This window comes from Pagrus major, chromosome 4 (genome assembly GCF_040436345.1).
Source record: "Pagrus major chromosome 4, Pma_NU_1.0".
NCBI lineage: Eukaryota > Metazoa > Chordata > Actinopteri > Spariformes > Sparidae > Pagrus > Pagrus major.
The window spans coordinates 1,241,321-1,259,895 of NC_133218.1; the positions used below are offsets into that span (position 1 = coordinate 1,241,321).

The following is an 18,575-nucleotide window of genomic DNA, read 5'->3' on the forward strand; positions in this document are numbered from 1 at the left end:
CTCTTAGTTAGGACTACAAACACCACGTTTTGTCGAAAATCCTAATTTTCTGTGTAATTGTTATATTTAATGATAGATTATATGAATCTCATGTTGTGCAATGAAGGTTTAATCTGTTAACAAAAATATTTTGTGTGGTTGATAATAACAATAATAATAATAATAATAATAATAAAGGTTATTTATATAACACTTATCAAAACGAGCAATCAGTGCTTTACAAGGCAGACAAAAAGAACAAAGGATAGAATACAATGCCAGATACACACATATTCCCACATATATACTGTATATAATTACAAATATAAATGCATCAATAAAGATTATAAGAACGTTTGGACTGTTAATTCAGTAGTTCAATTTCTTAAATTTGGGGATTGTATGATTTATAAATGACAGTGCATACGCAATTTCTTCAGCCATAGCTATCCGAACTTGTTCTGCAAACTACAGGTAGCCTACAGATGGATCTAACAGGATGTAAATATTTCTCTGACTTCCTGTATATTCTTTGATGGCGGCTGGAAACTGTCCGACTTGAGTGCAGCTTTTTGTCACCGCCCCCTGCTGCTGCCGCCTGGTCTCGTCCACCTTCCAGGCGAGGCGCAGTTCATCTCGAACGAGCCTAATATCATCACTTGCATCAGCAATGGGTTCTGCCCATCACCTTCATGGGCATTCTTCATCTTACACCTGGTATCAGCCAATGCCACAACCACCAGCACAGTCTGCCCCCCTCCGTCCAACACCCTCATCTCAACCCACCATTTAATCCACCCCGGCTGGCAAGCCACATAGATGCGGATGATAGTCCTACATCCTTCACCCACCTTAATTTCTGAAGGCTACTTGAAAAGACTGAATGTTCAAACATTTGACTTCACCATTTTTTTTAAGGTGAAAGACTAAAAGACTAAAGAATGTTTAAACAGTTGTGCACACTATGCCGTTGATCACTCCACAGTTTGTGCCCTTTGTCCTTTTTATTTTTTTAGGATTATTGCATGTTATTTTTTAACTTTAAACTTAAAAAATGTGTTAGCAGTAGTTTTTAAATAAAAAATCTTGAAGAACCATTCATTCTAACACTTTGATCTTTAATATCAGTTGCACACATTCTAACCTCTGCTCCTTCTACTCAAGCTGATCACCTGTAGACAATTGGAATGCGTGCATTGTTTGCATTTTCAGTACACTGATACTATTTGAATAGAGAACCAGTCTGCACAGACACTTGGCATTACACCGAGCATTCTTTTCGCCACTTATGGGCCATGGGTGTCTTATTCTAACAAATCTTTGCTATCTGTTGCACACAGAGCTTGACTCATTTTGAAAATAAGATTTTCCATTTCTAAATAAATTACAGATAAAGCTCATTGCTTCCCCATGTGTACTTATCAAGGACAGATTACACCCAAAACCTTTTGTATCATGGTATTTATTGATACTACTGCAACGCAAACAGGTGATTTTTTGACTAGCACTCAGCTCTCTGTGAAAAATGTAGCGAGTGCCTGTCTAACATTCTGTGGCTCTTCTGTTCTCTCATGAGGCACCAAAATGTCTGGGTTAGTCTGCTGGCTCCTTCACTTCTTCCCTCCAGTCCTCCAAAAACTAATCTCCTTGCGCCGCACACAAGTTGTGCAAGACACAGCAGCTGCTGACAGTGGTGGAGACCTTCGAGATGCTCACATCCATCTTCTTCAACAGACACTGCCATCTCCCCTTAAGCCTTCCAAAAGCACATTCCACAGTCATGCGTGCACAACTCAGTCTGTAATTGAAAAGCCTCTGCTCTCTAGTGAGATGTCCATTGCCAGGGTATCCCTTCATCAGCCAGCACAAGAGAGGGTATGCAGGGTCCCCCAAGAGCATAATGGGTAGCTGTACACCTCCAGTTTCTTCCTAAATGGAATAATGGACAGGACGTGTACAAACATATACATACATATTTTAAAGTATGTCTCAAGTACATATAAATGCCTGCTTCTTGTAACTGAAAGTATATTAAGTTCATGCTATCATGAAATAGTATAGTTGTACCATACTATAACATACTAAGGAGTTCCGTAGCACTCTTGCATCGTGCACACTGCCAGGCCATCCAACGTTGATGTTGGTGAATCTGTGGATGGAAACATAAAAAGGAAACAGACAGCTTTAGTGAACAACTTTGATTCCATCAGACAAGCAAACAGGCTACTATCACAGTCGAAAAAACAGAACTGTATACACATAGTTTGACATAGACACTATAGATGTACAGTACTTGGCCTTCTCCCACTGTGTGTGTGTGTGTGTGTGTATGTGTGTGTGTGTGTTACTCACCAAGAGAGGTGATCCACAACAGCTTGTAAAATGATGGAATGACTTCCTTTACGATCGTAGTAATCCTTTGCGCTGTTGGAGGGGGCAGTGATGTGGATATGAGAGCCATCTATTGCTCCTCAGCATTGGGGGAATAAATGTGTTCATCTTTTGTGGAGCAGCAGTCTCAGTTTCCCACATAAAAAAATCAAATGCGTGACGTCACATATGAAAGTTTGTTAGCCATTGCTCCTTTTTCTCATCTCCAGTTGTCTCTCAAATTGTGTAAGCTGGCTTTGTCCACGGCGTCAGAGCATTTCTAAGAGCCCATGGAAATATATTACGAGTGCCTCAAACATCTTCATTAACATGGTTTGCCGGTCTGCATTGTTTTGGTTTACCCAGTGTTCTTCTTCTTTTAATTTCCAACAGACAGGAAGGGCCTTCTTCTTCTTCTTCTTTGTTTTTCTTTGTCGACTAGACATGGTTTAGTGCATTGGTGCCTCCCGCAGGTAAAAAAACAACAACGCATTTGGTCTTTACAAGCAGAAATGATGTACATGTTTATTTGCATATAGAGTGGGGGAGTGAGATCCAATCACAAATGGTCACTGGAGACGCATGTTAATGCCAGGTGGGAACAGGACCTTACACTTTGGTTGTTGTCATCACCCTGGTTTCCTAAACAAAAAGCCGAAAATAATTTAGACACTTGTTAGCAACCGCTAGCTGTTTCTAACACACGTAAGAGCTTTATAATTAAACTGTGGGACATTTAATGATGTATTTTATGTCATAGAACAAAACCTATAAAGTATCTTCAGCCAGGTATATAAGGAACTCACCTGATACATGACCTGACCCTTTAAGTTAGATGAAGCAATGTACAAAAACTGCATAAGGTCTCAGCTTAGTGCCTCTTTATTACTATGACTGCAGCTTGTCCATGTCCATGTGTCCCATCATTCCAATGTAAAATAGCCATAAACTGGCCAAAGGCTGAACTGCCAGAAAGTAGAAAAGTTCTGGAGTTAAAATATTTAAAGGAAGGATACAACTATGACACACTATATTCTCTTCAATACATGTTAATTTAGTTTACAGAAGTTTACACAGCGAGGACTTACTAAGTAGGGACTCTGTTAATCCAAATCAGGGGAATCTGTTTGGAGGGCCCATGTGTTTTCATAAAAATATTGATATTACGCGGCAGTGTATCAATAATCTTATCAGAAGAGAAAGAGGTATGATTTACTGCGGTACCGATAGTTTGTCCCACCCTATTCTGTGCCACTTATAGCATGTCTGTATTTGGTTGTGCTTTCCCACCTTGCAGCGTTTTTGTCTAAATACAGCACGTGTGTCAAATTGATGAAGATATTTTCCACATTTGAATTTGTTTTGTCCAGTCACATGTGTATTTAAGGTTGCGGTGCATTCAGCTCTCAGAGCCAACATGCAAAAGCATTGGTAGGTGAATGTTCTTCCTCCTTGCAGCATCACTAACGAAAGTTAGTTAACGAAACTAAGAAGTGACTGAATGTTGTTCAGGATTGTTTGCATTGTTTTGCATATGATGTCATTAAGTGTTACACTAGATATTTTAATTGCATGGGTAGTTAAGCAGGATCAATATTTCGTCTGACGAGCATTCTTAACGGTTTGTTGGGAGGTTTGTTGAAATGAAAATCTCATAGAAGCCTGTGACTGTTTTTGTACACCACTAGGGGGAGGTGTAAGTCTGCAGAAGAGCAGATATCAGACTGGGTAGAGATCTGATTTCCAGCAGCAGGGGGCAGGCGAGCAGCAGCTCCTGCTCCTGTGGTAGGACGCCTGCTGTGGTGAAGTTGGCCCATAATTACATTTTAATTTGTGTTCACAGTTGAATTAAGATTGCAGGATATTAGAATGATTAGAATGGATACTGGGACTTTCACTCACTGGAAACTGTATCAATGATATTCATATTTTCTTGTGTCTTTCTTAATTGCATCAATCTTCACCGTTTTAATAATGATGGATGTAATAACTACACAGAGGATGTGATTTTCCTTTTGGACATGTTGGGACAAAAAAAGTCTTTGATGAACATGTTTCGTTCCAGCGAAAGAAAAAACTGCCTTGTAAAAGCAGAAACTTTCACTTAAGCCTGTCTCCTCTCTCCTCCTGCCCCCTCCCTCTTTTTACCCCTCTCCACCTCTATCTACCTCCGAGTATTTGGAAGAACAAAAGTCATCTGCTGTCCATCTGGCTGCTGTGCCGGGCAGTAATACCCCCTCATATTCCTCAGCTTCCCAAGCACCCGTGGACAATCCATTTTCTCCACCCTGCTCTGCCTTATCCTCCAGTTCCACTCCCCCAACGCCCCCCTGCCGGCCCTGATCCCCATCCCAGGACTGCGAGGTGGGATCCGGTGTCAGTGCCCGAGAAAGACCCTTCTCTCTGGAACATGTGGGGGATCATCCACAATGTTGTTCAGAGGGCTCAGTTTCAGTGTTTGGGATTCTCACAGTAGCGCACGTATACATTGCTTCCCAGGTGCTGGCTCATAGCTGATCTAAGTTTCAAGATACCAATCAGCTGATGTAATCTCAGAAAAAGCAAAATAATTGTTAAGTTAACTTATATTTTCTGGGTATGTCGTAGAGACGAAAACTCTGAACAGTGTCACGTGGATTTGAAGGATATTTACCGTTCGTTACTGATGTTGTCTTTTCATAGATGTGAACATTGTTTCTATCAGTTGTGATAATATCATACACACCAAAGGAGGAGCTGGAATCTTGGAACACAGTTAAATTGTTTTGTTATTAAAGCTGCACAAATGATTACCACAGAAGCAGTTTTGAATATTTTTGCTAGGTGTTTATATGTCTGTCTGCCTGTGGACAGATTTTGTAAATCATGAATCTTCATAGATGTGTAGTTGAGATCAAAATGAAGGCAGAGTTTAACATTGTTGTGGTTCAACTTCAACATGTTGACGAGCGTTGGGGCTGGTGTGATTCCATTGCTCTGTAGTTCATTTATATTAACAATGGATCCATTGACTAATTGTGAAAGGTGTTGCTTATGCAGACAAACCCGAAGAGAATGGTCATCATCCGGTGTAGTTCCCCTTGGCTCCACACAGACTTTTGACCTCCTTCAATTCATTATTCATTTTAACAGCCTGCAATCACTTTCCTGTTTGGTTGAGTCTCAACGTTCTCATCAACCATGTTTCAGGCAGCAAAGAGCAGCTGTTTTTTGTGAGGTTTCTTTGTTTGTTTAGATTTTTTTTGGAGAAAAGCTTTGATAAAGCCACTGTACACTATCTGCTTGGCACCAAACCACAGTTAGAGCTGGTGACCATAGTTAGGAGCTAAAGAGACAGATATTTCTATGAGGAGTAGGTCGAGACCAAAACTGACCAAAGGAGAATGAGTATTGGATAGAAGCATGGCTCTCAATGAATGCTAATGTTGCTCCATGTCTGCTGGATGTGAAGCAGATGTTTGCAACTACAACAATGCACATGACAGATGATATGATAATCTTGGGTTTAGCACCTGTTCCACTGCCCCCAGGTGAACAAAAATAATAAACCAATCCCAATTTTTGTTTACAGTAACTTCCGGGTACAAAATCCTTGCATTGTGTACTAGCTTGCATAAATTCCACTATGCAAATCAACTTCCAACTTGTCTACCTGGAAGTAACAGTTGTTAGTGCAACGTCACAGTGATTCTGTCTATAACAGGATAATTCCAACCTGTTTCCAAGGTAACATCTTGTTTCTTGAATCAATTCTGCTCATAGACTGAATCACTGTGATGTTGCAGTAACAACAACAGTTAAGAAAACTGTCAGTTGATCTGCATTGTGGAGAAATGTGTTATCATTTTTAGCCATAACTGTAACATTTAAAGATATATAGTTAAACGTGGTGGTCCAACCTATCTGACATTTCTGCTGTGATTAATTAATGTACTGTGTTGCTTTGCTAGCGCCTTTGATATCTATCAAACAGTGCATCTTGAACTAACTATTGAGATTCTCTCGTCTCCTTATTCAATACACTGACACTAATTTCTACACAATTCCAACAAGCTGATTTGGAAACAGGTTAAAAAATCTTATTGCACAGTTAAAAGCTTTCATTAGTTTGGGATTTGGAGGTTTTGTTTTTTTAGGGTTTTTGTGCTTCTATGTAGAATTTCTTCAGTGTGATAATAATTCATGAGAAAACACAAAAATATCTGTGCTGACATTTGGCAGGTACAGCAGCTGGCGAAGTAAGCTGGTCTGTACACTGTGAAGGATATTTAAAAGAGACAGTTGTTTAATATTTTCACAGGTCACCTTTGTTTTCTCTTCCATATAAGTTTTGCTTACCCAAGAGTTTGTTTACAACCTGACTACTTGAATTTCTAGTTTCTGACTTCTTTTTTGAGATGTTGCAGTGTTCAAAGATCTCAGCAATGAACCCACAGATAATAGATATACTGAGTCAAATTGTGGCCCGAAGAAGGTTGTCCACCATTTTATTTTTCTGCTGTAATTGTGCCTTGTAGTGTTCCAAGGGTGTAGTCAGGACAGATCATAATTTCACCTTGCATTATTTGTGCGACTTTAACCACTGGATGGTTTGCTCGGTTTGTGTTTAGTGAGGTCACTTTGAACGCATCCAATCCGAACTCATACAAACACACACAGACACACACACACACACACACACACACAGGAAGATGGTAGGATCAATTCCTGATGGATAGATTCAGGCTTTAATGTTTAACGATTTAAAATCAGTCTGTCTGAAAGGCTTCAGGTGTATTTCAGTAAACTGTTGGAGGAATGGCTTCTCACTTTCCTCAATCTGTTCCATATTTACCACTGAACAGTAACTGAAAGTGGTCCACTGCTTCACAAAAATAGCCCTAACGATGCAAGTTGTTCCAGATACAGATATGGCTCTGTGGAGGAAGCTGAGCAAGTGCTCCACCTCTACAGATCAACCAGGTTCTCTGCTGAATATTGTCGCCTACATGCAGCACACAGGAGGGACTGAAATAACCCATTGTGCCCTCTCTGAGTGGTACTAGATTTCTGCAACGTGCCAGAGAAAAAGGATAGGGGCCACTTGTCAGAACTGGGTTTTTTAGCTCCTAAGTAATGAGAAACAGCTCTGCAAGCTCACTAATGTACAGTAAATGTGATGGGTGGGTTGGATTGTTGAGTTATGCAAGGCTTTCAGCCCTCTGTAATAGTGCAATACTTTGGCATGTTGCGTAACTGATTTGTCCTCCTCGCTTTTTCAATGTGGGCCCAACGATACTTCCACTGTCCCTCGTCCATTTCCATCCATGCCCTTTAACTTTGCATTGCAGTATTACATCTATTAATTCACCTCTTCAATAACTGTGAGAGCTTTTTCCAACCAGTGTAGTGCATGCCATTTTGCTGCAATGTAAATTTTTAATCACTGCTGAATGTGATGACCATTTGTGTGGCTTCTCCATTTTATCATGCTGAAAGAAAGGATCACAAAAATCAAATATAATCAAAATCAAAACACCATTAAACAAAAATCCTTTACCTGAATGCTTTTGTCAACTGCTTGTATGCATTTGGACATTGGTGTTGCTGTACCTGTGTGTCTACAAGTCTCTTTCTGTGTCTCTAGCTGGTGGTGTAGCAGTGAAGGAGTCAAACCGAGGTTGACTCGACTGCACACATCTCTCTTGAGGCCTGATGGCAAGATAACCTCTGAAAACAAGTCCTGCTCAAAGAGCCATTTACTCTCTTATTAAGTTATAAATCTTTATTTTTCTTTGAATCTGGTCAAATTTTATCCTGAATTTTTTAAAAAATTCCTTGTGTTTTTAATGCAGTTTGACTATTGGGACAGATAATGGCACCTTAAAATTTGATAAAAATCAGGCAGGTTGCTCCTTTAGTACCAAACAATGGCTCATGGATTTCTCCCAACATTTACACTAGAACCAGCTCATTAGGAAGATTTTCTCATGCATTTTAAAGGATTGCTTCACTGTAATTATAGAAAGAGTATTTTCTTACTTACCTCAATCAACACAGTTATAACTAGTTTTCATCGGGTCTAGCTCCCTCACCTTAAGTGAGGCCTGGGGATTATCCAGATGTTGCTTCGGGAAAGAGATATACATTTTCTTTTTCAGTGTTGCAAGAGACAAACAAAAAAAAATTTTCATTCACCTCCATTGTAGAAATGTTAGAGACAAATATCGAGACCAGGCCAAACTATCGGATGGCTCAATAACACAAGAGGTAAGTGAGAAAATTTGCTGTTTTGGCAAACTCATCAATTAAGAAAAAGTAGATTTTTTTGGTTCATTTCAATTTTGAACGACTTGTTAAGAGGGATTTCTTCTGCAGGGAAGCCTGCATGTTATCTTCCCATCATCCCATTGCTTTATGTGTCTGTTAGAGGCTCATCAGTGTTGCTCTGCCTTACACTGAGTATTACTCAGAGTATTATTAAGGCCTCCAGGGAGACAGTCTGGATCAGATGGTACTGCTGCTGTGGAGATGAGCACAGCAACAAGAATACTTGTAAATCATCCCCTCAACCCCTTAACATCCGTGTGTGTGTGTGTGTGTGTGTGTGTGTGTGTGTGTATTCTTACAGAATATGCTTGTAATTAAGATTAAATAAAAGTCATCTATTGATATGTCTTTTCTCTTGTCTTTACTTGCATTTGTTTGGTATTGGGGTATTGAGTAATGTAATCGAGTTACATTAATTTTATATTGTGACACTTGGTATTACATTACTGACAAAAAATTTTAACAGGTAATTGATAACTGTATTGGAATACATTTTTAAAGTAGCCTTCCCAACCCTTCATATGTTGGGAAGGCTAAGGTGTGTGTGTGTGTGTGTGTGTGTGTGTGTGTGTGTGTATGTGTGTGTGTATATATATATATACATACATATGCCTTTTCTTATTAGGTATCATTGTTCTTTTTTTGGCTTTTGTATTATTATGATTACAGACTCTCTGCACCTTCCTACACTTCTACTTCCTATACTTTGAGTGTCATTTATTTGCCAAAGAAGAGACACACAGTGAACAAAGTTAAGATGAATGTGACTGACAGCTTTATTTATTTTTTTTCAAATTGTCTATAGATATCGTTTTAATGTTGTGTTGGTGAAATCATTTGCTATAATAAATTCGTGATAATTGTGTAGGGAAAATCTGATATGTTGTGATGCTCTGACATGTGCTGAGCTGAAGCTTTGCTGATATTATACACATCATTAACATCATTTTTTTTAATTGACAAAAAATTGGATGGAATGAGGCTTGCAAACATATGGCTTTTTATTTAATTGGAATGAATATTGTAACATTAATCCAAAGGAAACATGAAAACCTATCAACATATGGTGGCTTTTGCTCCTTTTTGTTTTTTGTTTTTTTTAACAAATCCAAGCAACAAACAAATGGGATCTTAAATTTGGCCCATTGCATTTAAATACAGTATGAAAAAATACACAGAATATAGAGCAAAACCAGAACTGTAAACCATGGGGAAATAATCAGACATGTACAACACAATGTTTTTATTTATTCATTTTTGAGGAAAAAAAAAAAGATTGATGTAATCTTAGTGGTGAAGGTAACTTATTTTATACAGTATATTTTTTGGTTTCTTTCAGATAACAAATTACTCTATTCACAGAATATACAGTTTAATAAACATTTTGTTTACCAGTTCTTTTTTTAGGGTGCGCTCATGTGTGGGGTCATTATCATAAATTGCATTTGTTTAAATTATTATTTCTCAGTGTTTGACTCATTCACAGTACATGTTTCTAGCCTCCAGACACAGCATATGTTCCTGCTGTTTGTCCAGTCAGTCAGGATACTGCTAGTAACCACACAAATACAAGAGCAATGCCTTAATCAAGTCTAGTCCCATAAGCACATCATGTCTTTATAAAAACACCACCGGAATCAGAATATTTTTTTCACCCCATCAGTCATAAGTTTTTGTTTCGTTTTTTTTTCTTTTATTTCTGGGTATTTTTTTTTTTTTTTTTTTTTTTACAACAGAGCCTACATCTGAATACTGCTGTTAATCACAAAGGATGGCTGAAGACTGGGTGAGCCCCTTTAATACTGCATACCCCTCGTACAGTGTGAAGGGGTTTCTATACACACCTGTGGACTGAAAAAATCTTTGGTCAATATTAGCAGTATGCGACAACCAGAACAGTAAAGACAGATCATATAACACCACATAGTAACTTATTGATCAAGCTCACAACACTACAGCTTTTCAACAAAGACTCTTTTTAAAGACCATTGTTCAAATGAATGAAATGACACATGTAGAGCTTACTTTACTACTGCTTCTGATCAATACATTGTGCACGGCTTCACAGGGAAGAGATGGACATTTGACAGCAAAAACACTGGAAAAACATTACGCACATGATACTGTTTCATGGCTCAACTCTCACGTGGAAAAAAAAAAAATGTATTTCACATGAATGAAAATGTTTAAGATCTAAACTAATACACAGAAACCAGTACTGCATTACTGCAAAAGAGATCAATGCTGAAAACAAATGTACTGACACGTGTATGTTTTGGTTGTTCTTTACATGTTGATGTGTAAACACAGACAGATCAATTACATTTTTGTCTTACAGTAAAAGTCATTTATGACAAAAGCAAGTTGTATTCGCAACAAGAAATGAACTCATGATTGTACTTTCTTATTTTTTCTCTCTTTTGTCCCAAAATATGACAACAGGATGAACTACAGTATGGAATGTTAAAAGTGCTAATTGGTGAGCCTTCTTTAGATGCCCGAAAATGAAAAACAACAACAACAAAAGACAATTGGAACAAAGGAAATCAGTCACATTGGCATATAAGTTCAAATCCCTACTCCTGGTCCATTGCAGTACCTGAGCTAACAGCTAGGTTCCTGTGGAGGTTAGGGTTCTGGCTATGCCTGTTTCTGCTTCGCACAGAGGAGAAGGATGTGTCACAGCCAGGAACTTTACACTTGTGAAGCAGTCTTAGATGGACAGTCTTGTAATGGGCTCTGAATGTGCCCTTGTTGCTGTAGACCTTTTGGCATACATGGCAAGTTATCGGTGATCCACCCCCACCTCCCTGAAGCCCGCCTTGTCCTCCCCCAATGCAGCCCAGGGTCCTCTCTCCCCCAATTGCCAACTCCTCACCCCCAGGCCTCCCCCCACCGATCCCATCGCAGCTTTCATCACTGTCCTCCATTGGGAGGGCCTCCTCATCCTCTTCAACCCCTTCCCCTTCCTCACTACCGGCTCCATCAGAGTCCCAGGAGGATCGAGCACTGCCGTTGCCACAGGGTGGGGCAGAAGAGGAGGTGCTCAAGTCCAGGACTGCCCCGTCTTCCCCACTTGTACCATCTTCTCCTCCTCTTCCTAATCCCTCCATCTCTCCTAAGGTAGATGCCTCAGTACTGTATGGTGTAGTAGACATTTTGCTCATGGGGAAGACCAGGCCCATGCGGTTTTGACCTCGGAAGATGACGGAGGTCTGGCTGGTTGGATCTCGATGGGGCAGATCTCTGTCCCGCTGGTCTTGGCAGTAGTCCAGGCCAACAGAGGGCGAGTAGCGGGTGTTGGCTGGGCTGAATGAGTCTTTGGTCAGCAGCTTGTGGTGCAGGTTCAGATTTGCACTGTGTCTAAAGATAAAAAAGCACAGCATTAAAATCCAATTAAATGTATTATACGCTACACAGTAAATGTCCAATATACTAGGAAGAACCAGGGAGATACATTGTTGCTTCATGTTTTAGCCAGCAGTTTTTTCCATTATTGCCAACTGCTTTATGATTTTTTTTATCCCCATTAATAATGGTGTAAAGAATACATTAACAAACCAGAAGTGTCAAATCCAGTCACTAAATATGGCCTTCACTTTAAATCATGTAAATCAGTATGTATGTGCTATAACTACCCAGCTAGACTCCAGCAGCTAGTAGTTATGTTTATACTGATTTTATAGTCATATGTGTTTACACATGTGCAGACTGCTCATATCCTCTGTGTGTAGTCTTAATACATTTTTGACAGCATGCAGACCTCTGCAAAGTGTCTGAGCTTAAAGGAACAGTTTACCTAAAAAGTAAAATTCTGTCATTATCTCTTCACCCCCATGCTGATGAAAAGATAGGGAAAGTTTCATAGTACACAAAACATTTCTGGAGCTTCACAGTAAAATAACGTGCAGCATTCTCCTAAAAAACTGAAGTATATGTGGACTTAAAAAAATATAAAAATAACTGAAACAAAACATACAATGGCTCCATACAGCTCCACCAGCTTCATCAAAATCTTCCAGGAGCCCTGAGATTCCAAATAGAATTCAAAAAGATGTAATTTGCATCACAAGCTCAGCCAATTGTTGAGGGTGTAAATAAGGTTTCAAATCAATTTGAATTCTCTGGGATTATGGAGACTTGGATGACAGCAGAAAAGCTGTATGGAACCATTTTAATGTTTTTATATTCTGTTGTTTTTTAACATTTTAAAACAAGTCCCCAGCTACTTCAGTTGTTTAGGAGAATGCTGCAACTCTGTTTTACTGTGAACCTACAGAAATATTTTGTGGACTACGAAACTTCACCTGACTTTATATCAGCATGGGGGGAGCAGATCATGACTGGATTTTCATCTATGAGTGAACTCTTCCTTGAATGCTCTGTTCTTTCTATACTGACCAAATTAGAGCAGCTGATTTCAGTTCCTCCTCCCTGCCAGGACATTCAAATGTTTCAATGTCACATCCATTCATCGTGTTACTGATGAACAGGGTCTCTGCTTAATGGAACTATAAGGAAACTGCCAACGGAATGAGCTAAACAGCAACACCTTAGAGTCCTGCCTATTCTGACAACAGTAAAATGTACTGGCTTTCATATGATACCTGCGCTAGAACAATATCAAAATATGTCTATCTCTCACCTGTCTCGGCTCCTGCGGGAGGGGAAGGCAGCATTGCAGCCATCCACTGTGCACATGTGCATCTCCTTCAGGTGGACATTTTGGTAGTGCATCTTGACGCTGTAGGGGTTCTTAAAGGTCTTACTGCAGATCTCACAGTGGTGTGGCAGATCAGCAGTAGGGTCGAGGTGAGACAAACCTGAGTCACCATAGTCGTCTATGTAGCTGTCTGATCCATCCCTGTCATGCTGTATGAGCTGGGGAGTGCCCCCGTTAGTCAGCCTGTGCTCACCCTCATCCCATCTGAGCTCTGAAATTTTGTCAGCTGCATGCAAGGTGTTTGCATGCTCCCTGTCCTCCCTTTGTTCATTGTCATTGGGTTCCGGGCAGAGTAAGTTGTTGTCACAGTGGTTCTCCATCAGTCTGTTTTCGAAGGGTGGGGGTGCACAGGTGATGACCCCTTTTTCTGTTTGCCATGGCCCATCATCTTTGTCCTCCCTCTCCATCGTTTCTCTCCCTAAAGTTTGGTCCAACAGATGCTTGGCACCCTCCCTTTTCTTCTCATCACCAATGTATGCCCCTTTCGCCTCCGTCTCCTCCCCAGCTTGTCTTGCACACATGTGCCCCTCTGCTCGGCTACCATCACACGCTTCTTTGTCCCTGCCCTGTAATGGAGCCTCATCTTCAGAGCTGCTGTCCTTATCCATCTGTTCCTCTCGCTCCACTGCTTCCTTCTCTATCTTTATTGGCATGCTTGACTTCCGAGACTTTTTCTTTGGTATAGGGTCTGTCATGTAGGGTTCAGGGGCAGTGATGGGTTTGATGGGTACAGAGGATGACAACAGAGGGAGGGAGGGTAATGTTCCTGGAGTGTTTGCAAGCTCAGCCGGGGTTACCAAGCTGCGGTAGAAAGGTAGAACTGGCTGTACTGTTTTTAAATTAGGGAAGAGGATGCCACTCTGGCCCATGCTGGGGAATGAGCTGTTGTGAAGTTTAGAGCTGGTGTCCACGTGGCTCACCATGTAGCTGGGCACTGATTTATGGCTTTCTGCAGAACAGACAGGGATGGGGGTTCCATATTCAGGCCTCTTCTCTCCTTGAGAGCTCTCATCACCAGACAAGCTGCCACGCAAGTCTTTGTCCCTGTTGTTACGATTCATTGGCATGTGTAACCGCGGGTTTGGGTTGGCACTATGGCGATTGCGACTTCGCAATGAGCTGAACACCATGTTGCAGCCCTCGATGGTACACTTGTGCTTAATCTTCAGGTGAACTGCATTGTAATGGATTTTCAGTGTGCCTTTGTCGTAGAACGTCTTCTCACAAGCGTTGCAAAATACACGGCCCTTCTTCAGAGAGCCACTTCCCCCTCCTGAGACTCCTCCACTGCCACTCCCGTTCCTGTCCAGGGAGCGCAGCTTGCCGTCAGGTGACATCTGTGTTACATCAGAGCTCATGGAGGGTGTGCATGGCGTGGAGGGTCCATCCGAGTAGTTGTCACTGGTGGAGAAGTCCTCTGCCTCGATCTTTGTGGTGGTGGAGAGGCTGTCCATTGGCTTGTCTCCACTTCTGTCTAGATCAGCAGTGAATAAGACAGAGGTGGAACCTAGCAGGCTGTTCTCTGGAGGGTGTGAAAGAGAGATAAGGTTGTCCCTCCCTCGGCCCTCCTGCCCTTGATCATCTAGTCTCTGATTCTGCTGCTCCACTGATCCCCGGCATGATGGCTGCTGGTGCTGCTGGTGCTGCTGCTGCAGTGTCCCTGTTGGTGAGCCCAGAAATGGTGCAGGAACAGAGCCTAACAGCTGGAATGGCAGCATGAAGGCCATGCTGTTGATAAAGTTTTCAAAATGGTGCATGCTGTTGCCGCTCAGCTTATCAACTTTTGATGTAGAGAGATTGGCCGCAGTGCGTGGGGTGTTGCGCTCAATGAAAGTGCGGATATCTGAGTTGGTGCGTGTGCTGGGAACTAATACTGCCTGGCCCTCCTTGTCCTGCAGAGCCATCAGTTCAACTATGGACTTGGTCTCGCCAAAACGCAGGAACTGCTGCAGTGTGGCAATCTCCTCCTCAAATGTCATGATGGCCCACCGGTCCAGCACCTTCCCCGCTACATCCTTCAGGCAGGGCAGGAAGACAGGGATAGCACCATGGTGCAGGAAAGAAGAGAGGGCAAGGGTATGAAATAGATTGAGAAGGAGAGGGAAAGTGAAAAAAAGAGGAAGGAGAAAGCAATTTCATCATTAGCATTATAATCGTCTTTTGGGTTGCTCATACATATTCATGGAGTGGGTTAGATGACACACCCTATAAAGCAGACTGGCATGGCGGCTAAATAAAGGAATCAGATGGAGTGTTAATACAAGCGAGCAGCACAGAACCCTGAGAACCCTCATTACCAAGACACACTGTGTTTCATCTTGCAGGTCATTTCTCTTCATTTAAATCATGTGGACTTACTCGCTCTGCATCAGCAGAAGCAGACATAGAACACACACACACACACACACACACACCTACACATCATGCAAGCATTCTAGCAGACACATACACTCATATACACAAACACACATATGTATATATATATATATATATATATATATATATATATATATACATATATATTTATATATTCCCTGACATTCCCTGACATTCCTATATCTATATATGTATGTATGTATATATATATATATATATATATCTATATATATATATATATATGTATATATATATATATATATATATATATATATATATATATATATATATATATATATATATATATATATATATATATGTATATATATACACATATATACATATATAGATATATAGATATAGATATATATATGGACACACAAGTAAGGGAGGGGTGATCAGAGGGCGGCTCACATTGATCAAGCGGGTCCTCTCTCCCTTCGCCCAGCAGTAATCACATGTGAGTTTGGGCGTCTTTGAAAGTGAGGAGCTGCTTCATGCCGTAACCGTGATTAATATTTCATCACAGAGCATTCATTGGGCGCCTGTCGAGGATTCTGACTCTACGTTCGCCATTAGATGAGCTAACATGAATTAAACGCAGCCCAACTTGAATACTTGATGATGTACTAATCGAAGTGAGAGCCTGTGCTGACACAGTGCCTGCAGCCCAGCCCAGACCTAGGCTTGCTTGGCTCCAGCTTAAGAGGAAATCTGAAGCAAAAGACAATATTTGCAAATCTACCCGGCACAGTTTGGAGACCTCCCCAAGCTGGTTGTGCCACAGCAACAAGCCGACCTCATCAGCGGGATACCCAGAGAGTTCATAGCATTGGTCAGACATCACATCCCTACTTTGTCCTTTCTTCAGCCGTGCTTTCCTCACTCCTCCTTTTGATCCTCTCCCCTCGTCTTCCCTGACATTCCTTCTGTTTCTACCTTCATGCACTCTCGCTCATCATACTGGGAGTTTTAGGGTCTAAGCCTCCAGGCTGTTTTTAGAGGATTCTGACCCTAAATAACATTAAACAACATGTTGGAATTGCTGGATAGTTAAAGTAATAGTTCAACATTCCAAGATTCCAAGATCCAAGATTCAGATGAGGAGAGTGATTGATTTTTGTGTCTGGCTATGTCCACAGTTAAAAAAACAGGCTTACCAAAGCTCCTACATGATGTACCTTCCATCCATTCATTAACAGAAAATTAAAATTGTGTAAAATCTGTGATTTTCAGGGGAGCTATATTTTGAACTTTTTCTTGATGAACAACACTTTCACAGGCTCATAACACTTCTTTGCAGCGTCAACCTCACCAACGTCAAGATGCATTGCTGAGTGTTGTTTCCCAAAAAATTCTTCCAGCACATAGTCTTAGAGTTGTTCGTAGGTGGGTTACTACATTTTGAGCAGAGCCAGATGAGCTGTTTTCCCTTACTTCCTGTCTCTATACTAAGCTTGTCTAACCACGTCCTGACTCCAGCTCTATACTTGAAAACACGTACCAGACATTGATATTTATCTTCTCATCTTACTCAAATAAGATGAGAACAAATAAGCATTTCCAAAAATTTTGAACAATTTCTTTGCATTCAGCAACTAGTTTTGTACTGGTATTCAGAAATACACTGATCAAGGTATAAACATTAAAAACCAAACACACATACACACAAACTGCTCACCTGGAGCACATATCCTCGTATGTAGTCCTGCAGTGTCCAGTCGAGTGCGTTGAGGATCTGGATAACCTCCTCCTGCTTGAGGACAGAGAAAAGGCGGTCCAGGAGGATCTTGAGGCGGATGGGGATGGCTTGGGTGCCATACAGCATCAAGCTGCAGATATCGAACACCACGTTGGAGTGCACAATCTCCACCTGGCTGCTCTGGTACATGTGATGCACCTTCAGCTTACTCAGGGCTAGAATACAAACATCAGAATTTACTGGATTTAATTTCATGAAACTACACTGGTCCCTGGACTGACACTAAGACAGGACAGAGAGAGAGAAGACACATGGGTTTTGAAAAAGTATGTGAGGAAGAGTATAAAAATGTAAGGAATGTAGAAAACTACATTCTTTTTTTCATTTAATATGGGACAATTATTAGAAAAACCTGTGGTTTGTGTATGTATATATGTTTCAAATTCCCTTTCTGTCATCAAAAACAAGACAGTCTTTGTAAGCTGCTTGAAAGCTTACAAGTTAGAGATGTTTTTTATGCCAAAATTATTTTAAATATTGGAATACTGAAAATAAATGAGATAATATCATCTGAAAAAATAAAATATACTATAGCCGTGTTGACATTATAAAATACCTATGCCACATATATTCAGTGGTTCTTTGGATTAGTTGCAGAATCTCATTAGTAGATATGACCATCTGTACAGGCATATTCTATATCAATGAATAATGTTATTCGAATACAGCAGTTATCATGAAAAAAATAATGCATGATTTAACATTTGAGATGCTTAATTTCCATGGTATTCAAGTTTTCTTTTATACAGCTGAACTCCTAAAAATCGTGTGTTTATAATCCACAGATGATTCTGGCGATGATGACATTAAATCTACATTTATTAAGGAGAAAATTTACACAAATTTAGGAGACGTTAGCTGATTACTGTAAACAGACCTGTTGCCAAGTGAAACAGAGTTTCCATGAAAACACACCAGCATCAGCAAAGGATGCATAATGACTTGTTTAAGGCTTAAAGCTAGACACAAAGTAGGACCTGGGTTGTGACTTTATAGCCACGACATGAGATGTGATTGTGTCTCATAAAATATTGGCCTTTTGCCAACTGGTTTTCT

At 40.5% G+C, this 18,575-nt stretch overlaps 1 protein-coding gene and 1 long non-coding RNA gene across 3 annotated transcripts in view; both read right to left on the reverse strand.

Annotated features, from left to right (window-relative positions):
* Positions 1–1,474: 1,474 nt before the first annotated feature.
* On the reverse strand, positions 1,475–2,697 carry LOC140994179 (uncharacterized). The gene is made up of 3 exons (XR_012178724.1): positions 2,332–2,697; positions 2,062–2,128; positions 1,475–1,908 (listed from the first exon to the last, which is right to left on the reverse strand). It is a non-coding gene; the product is annotated as an uncharacterized lncRNA (long non-coding RNA).
* Positions 2,698–9,992: 7,295 nt separating this feature from the next.
* bnc1 (basonuclin zinc finger protein 1) overlaps positions 9,993–18,575 on the reverse strand; it is a 69,876-nt gene continuing 61,293 nt past the window's right edge. For both annotated transcript variants that reach the window (XM_073463921.1, XM_073463920.1), the window contains exons 3-5: positions 17,439–17,674; positions 13,304–15,396; positions 9,993–12,021 (exon numbers count right to left, since the gene is read on the reverse strand). In XM_073463921.1, the coding sequence (XP_073320022.1) occupies positions 11,235–12,021; positions 13,304–15,396; positions 17,439–17,674 (3,116 nt within the window). In that variant the 3' untranslated portion in view covers positions 9,993–11,234. The remainder of the gene's footprint in view (positions 12,022–13,303; positions 15,397–17,438; positions 17,675–18,575) is intronic.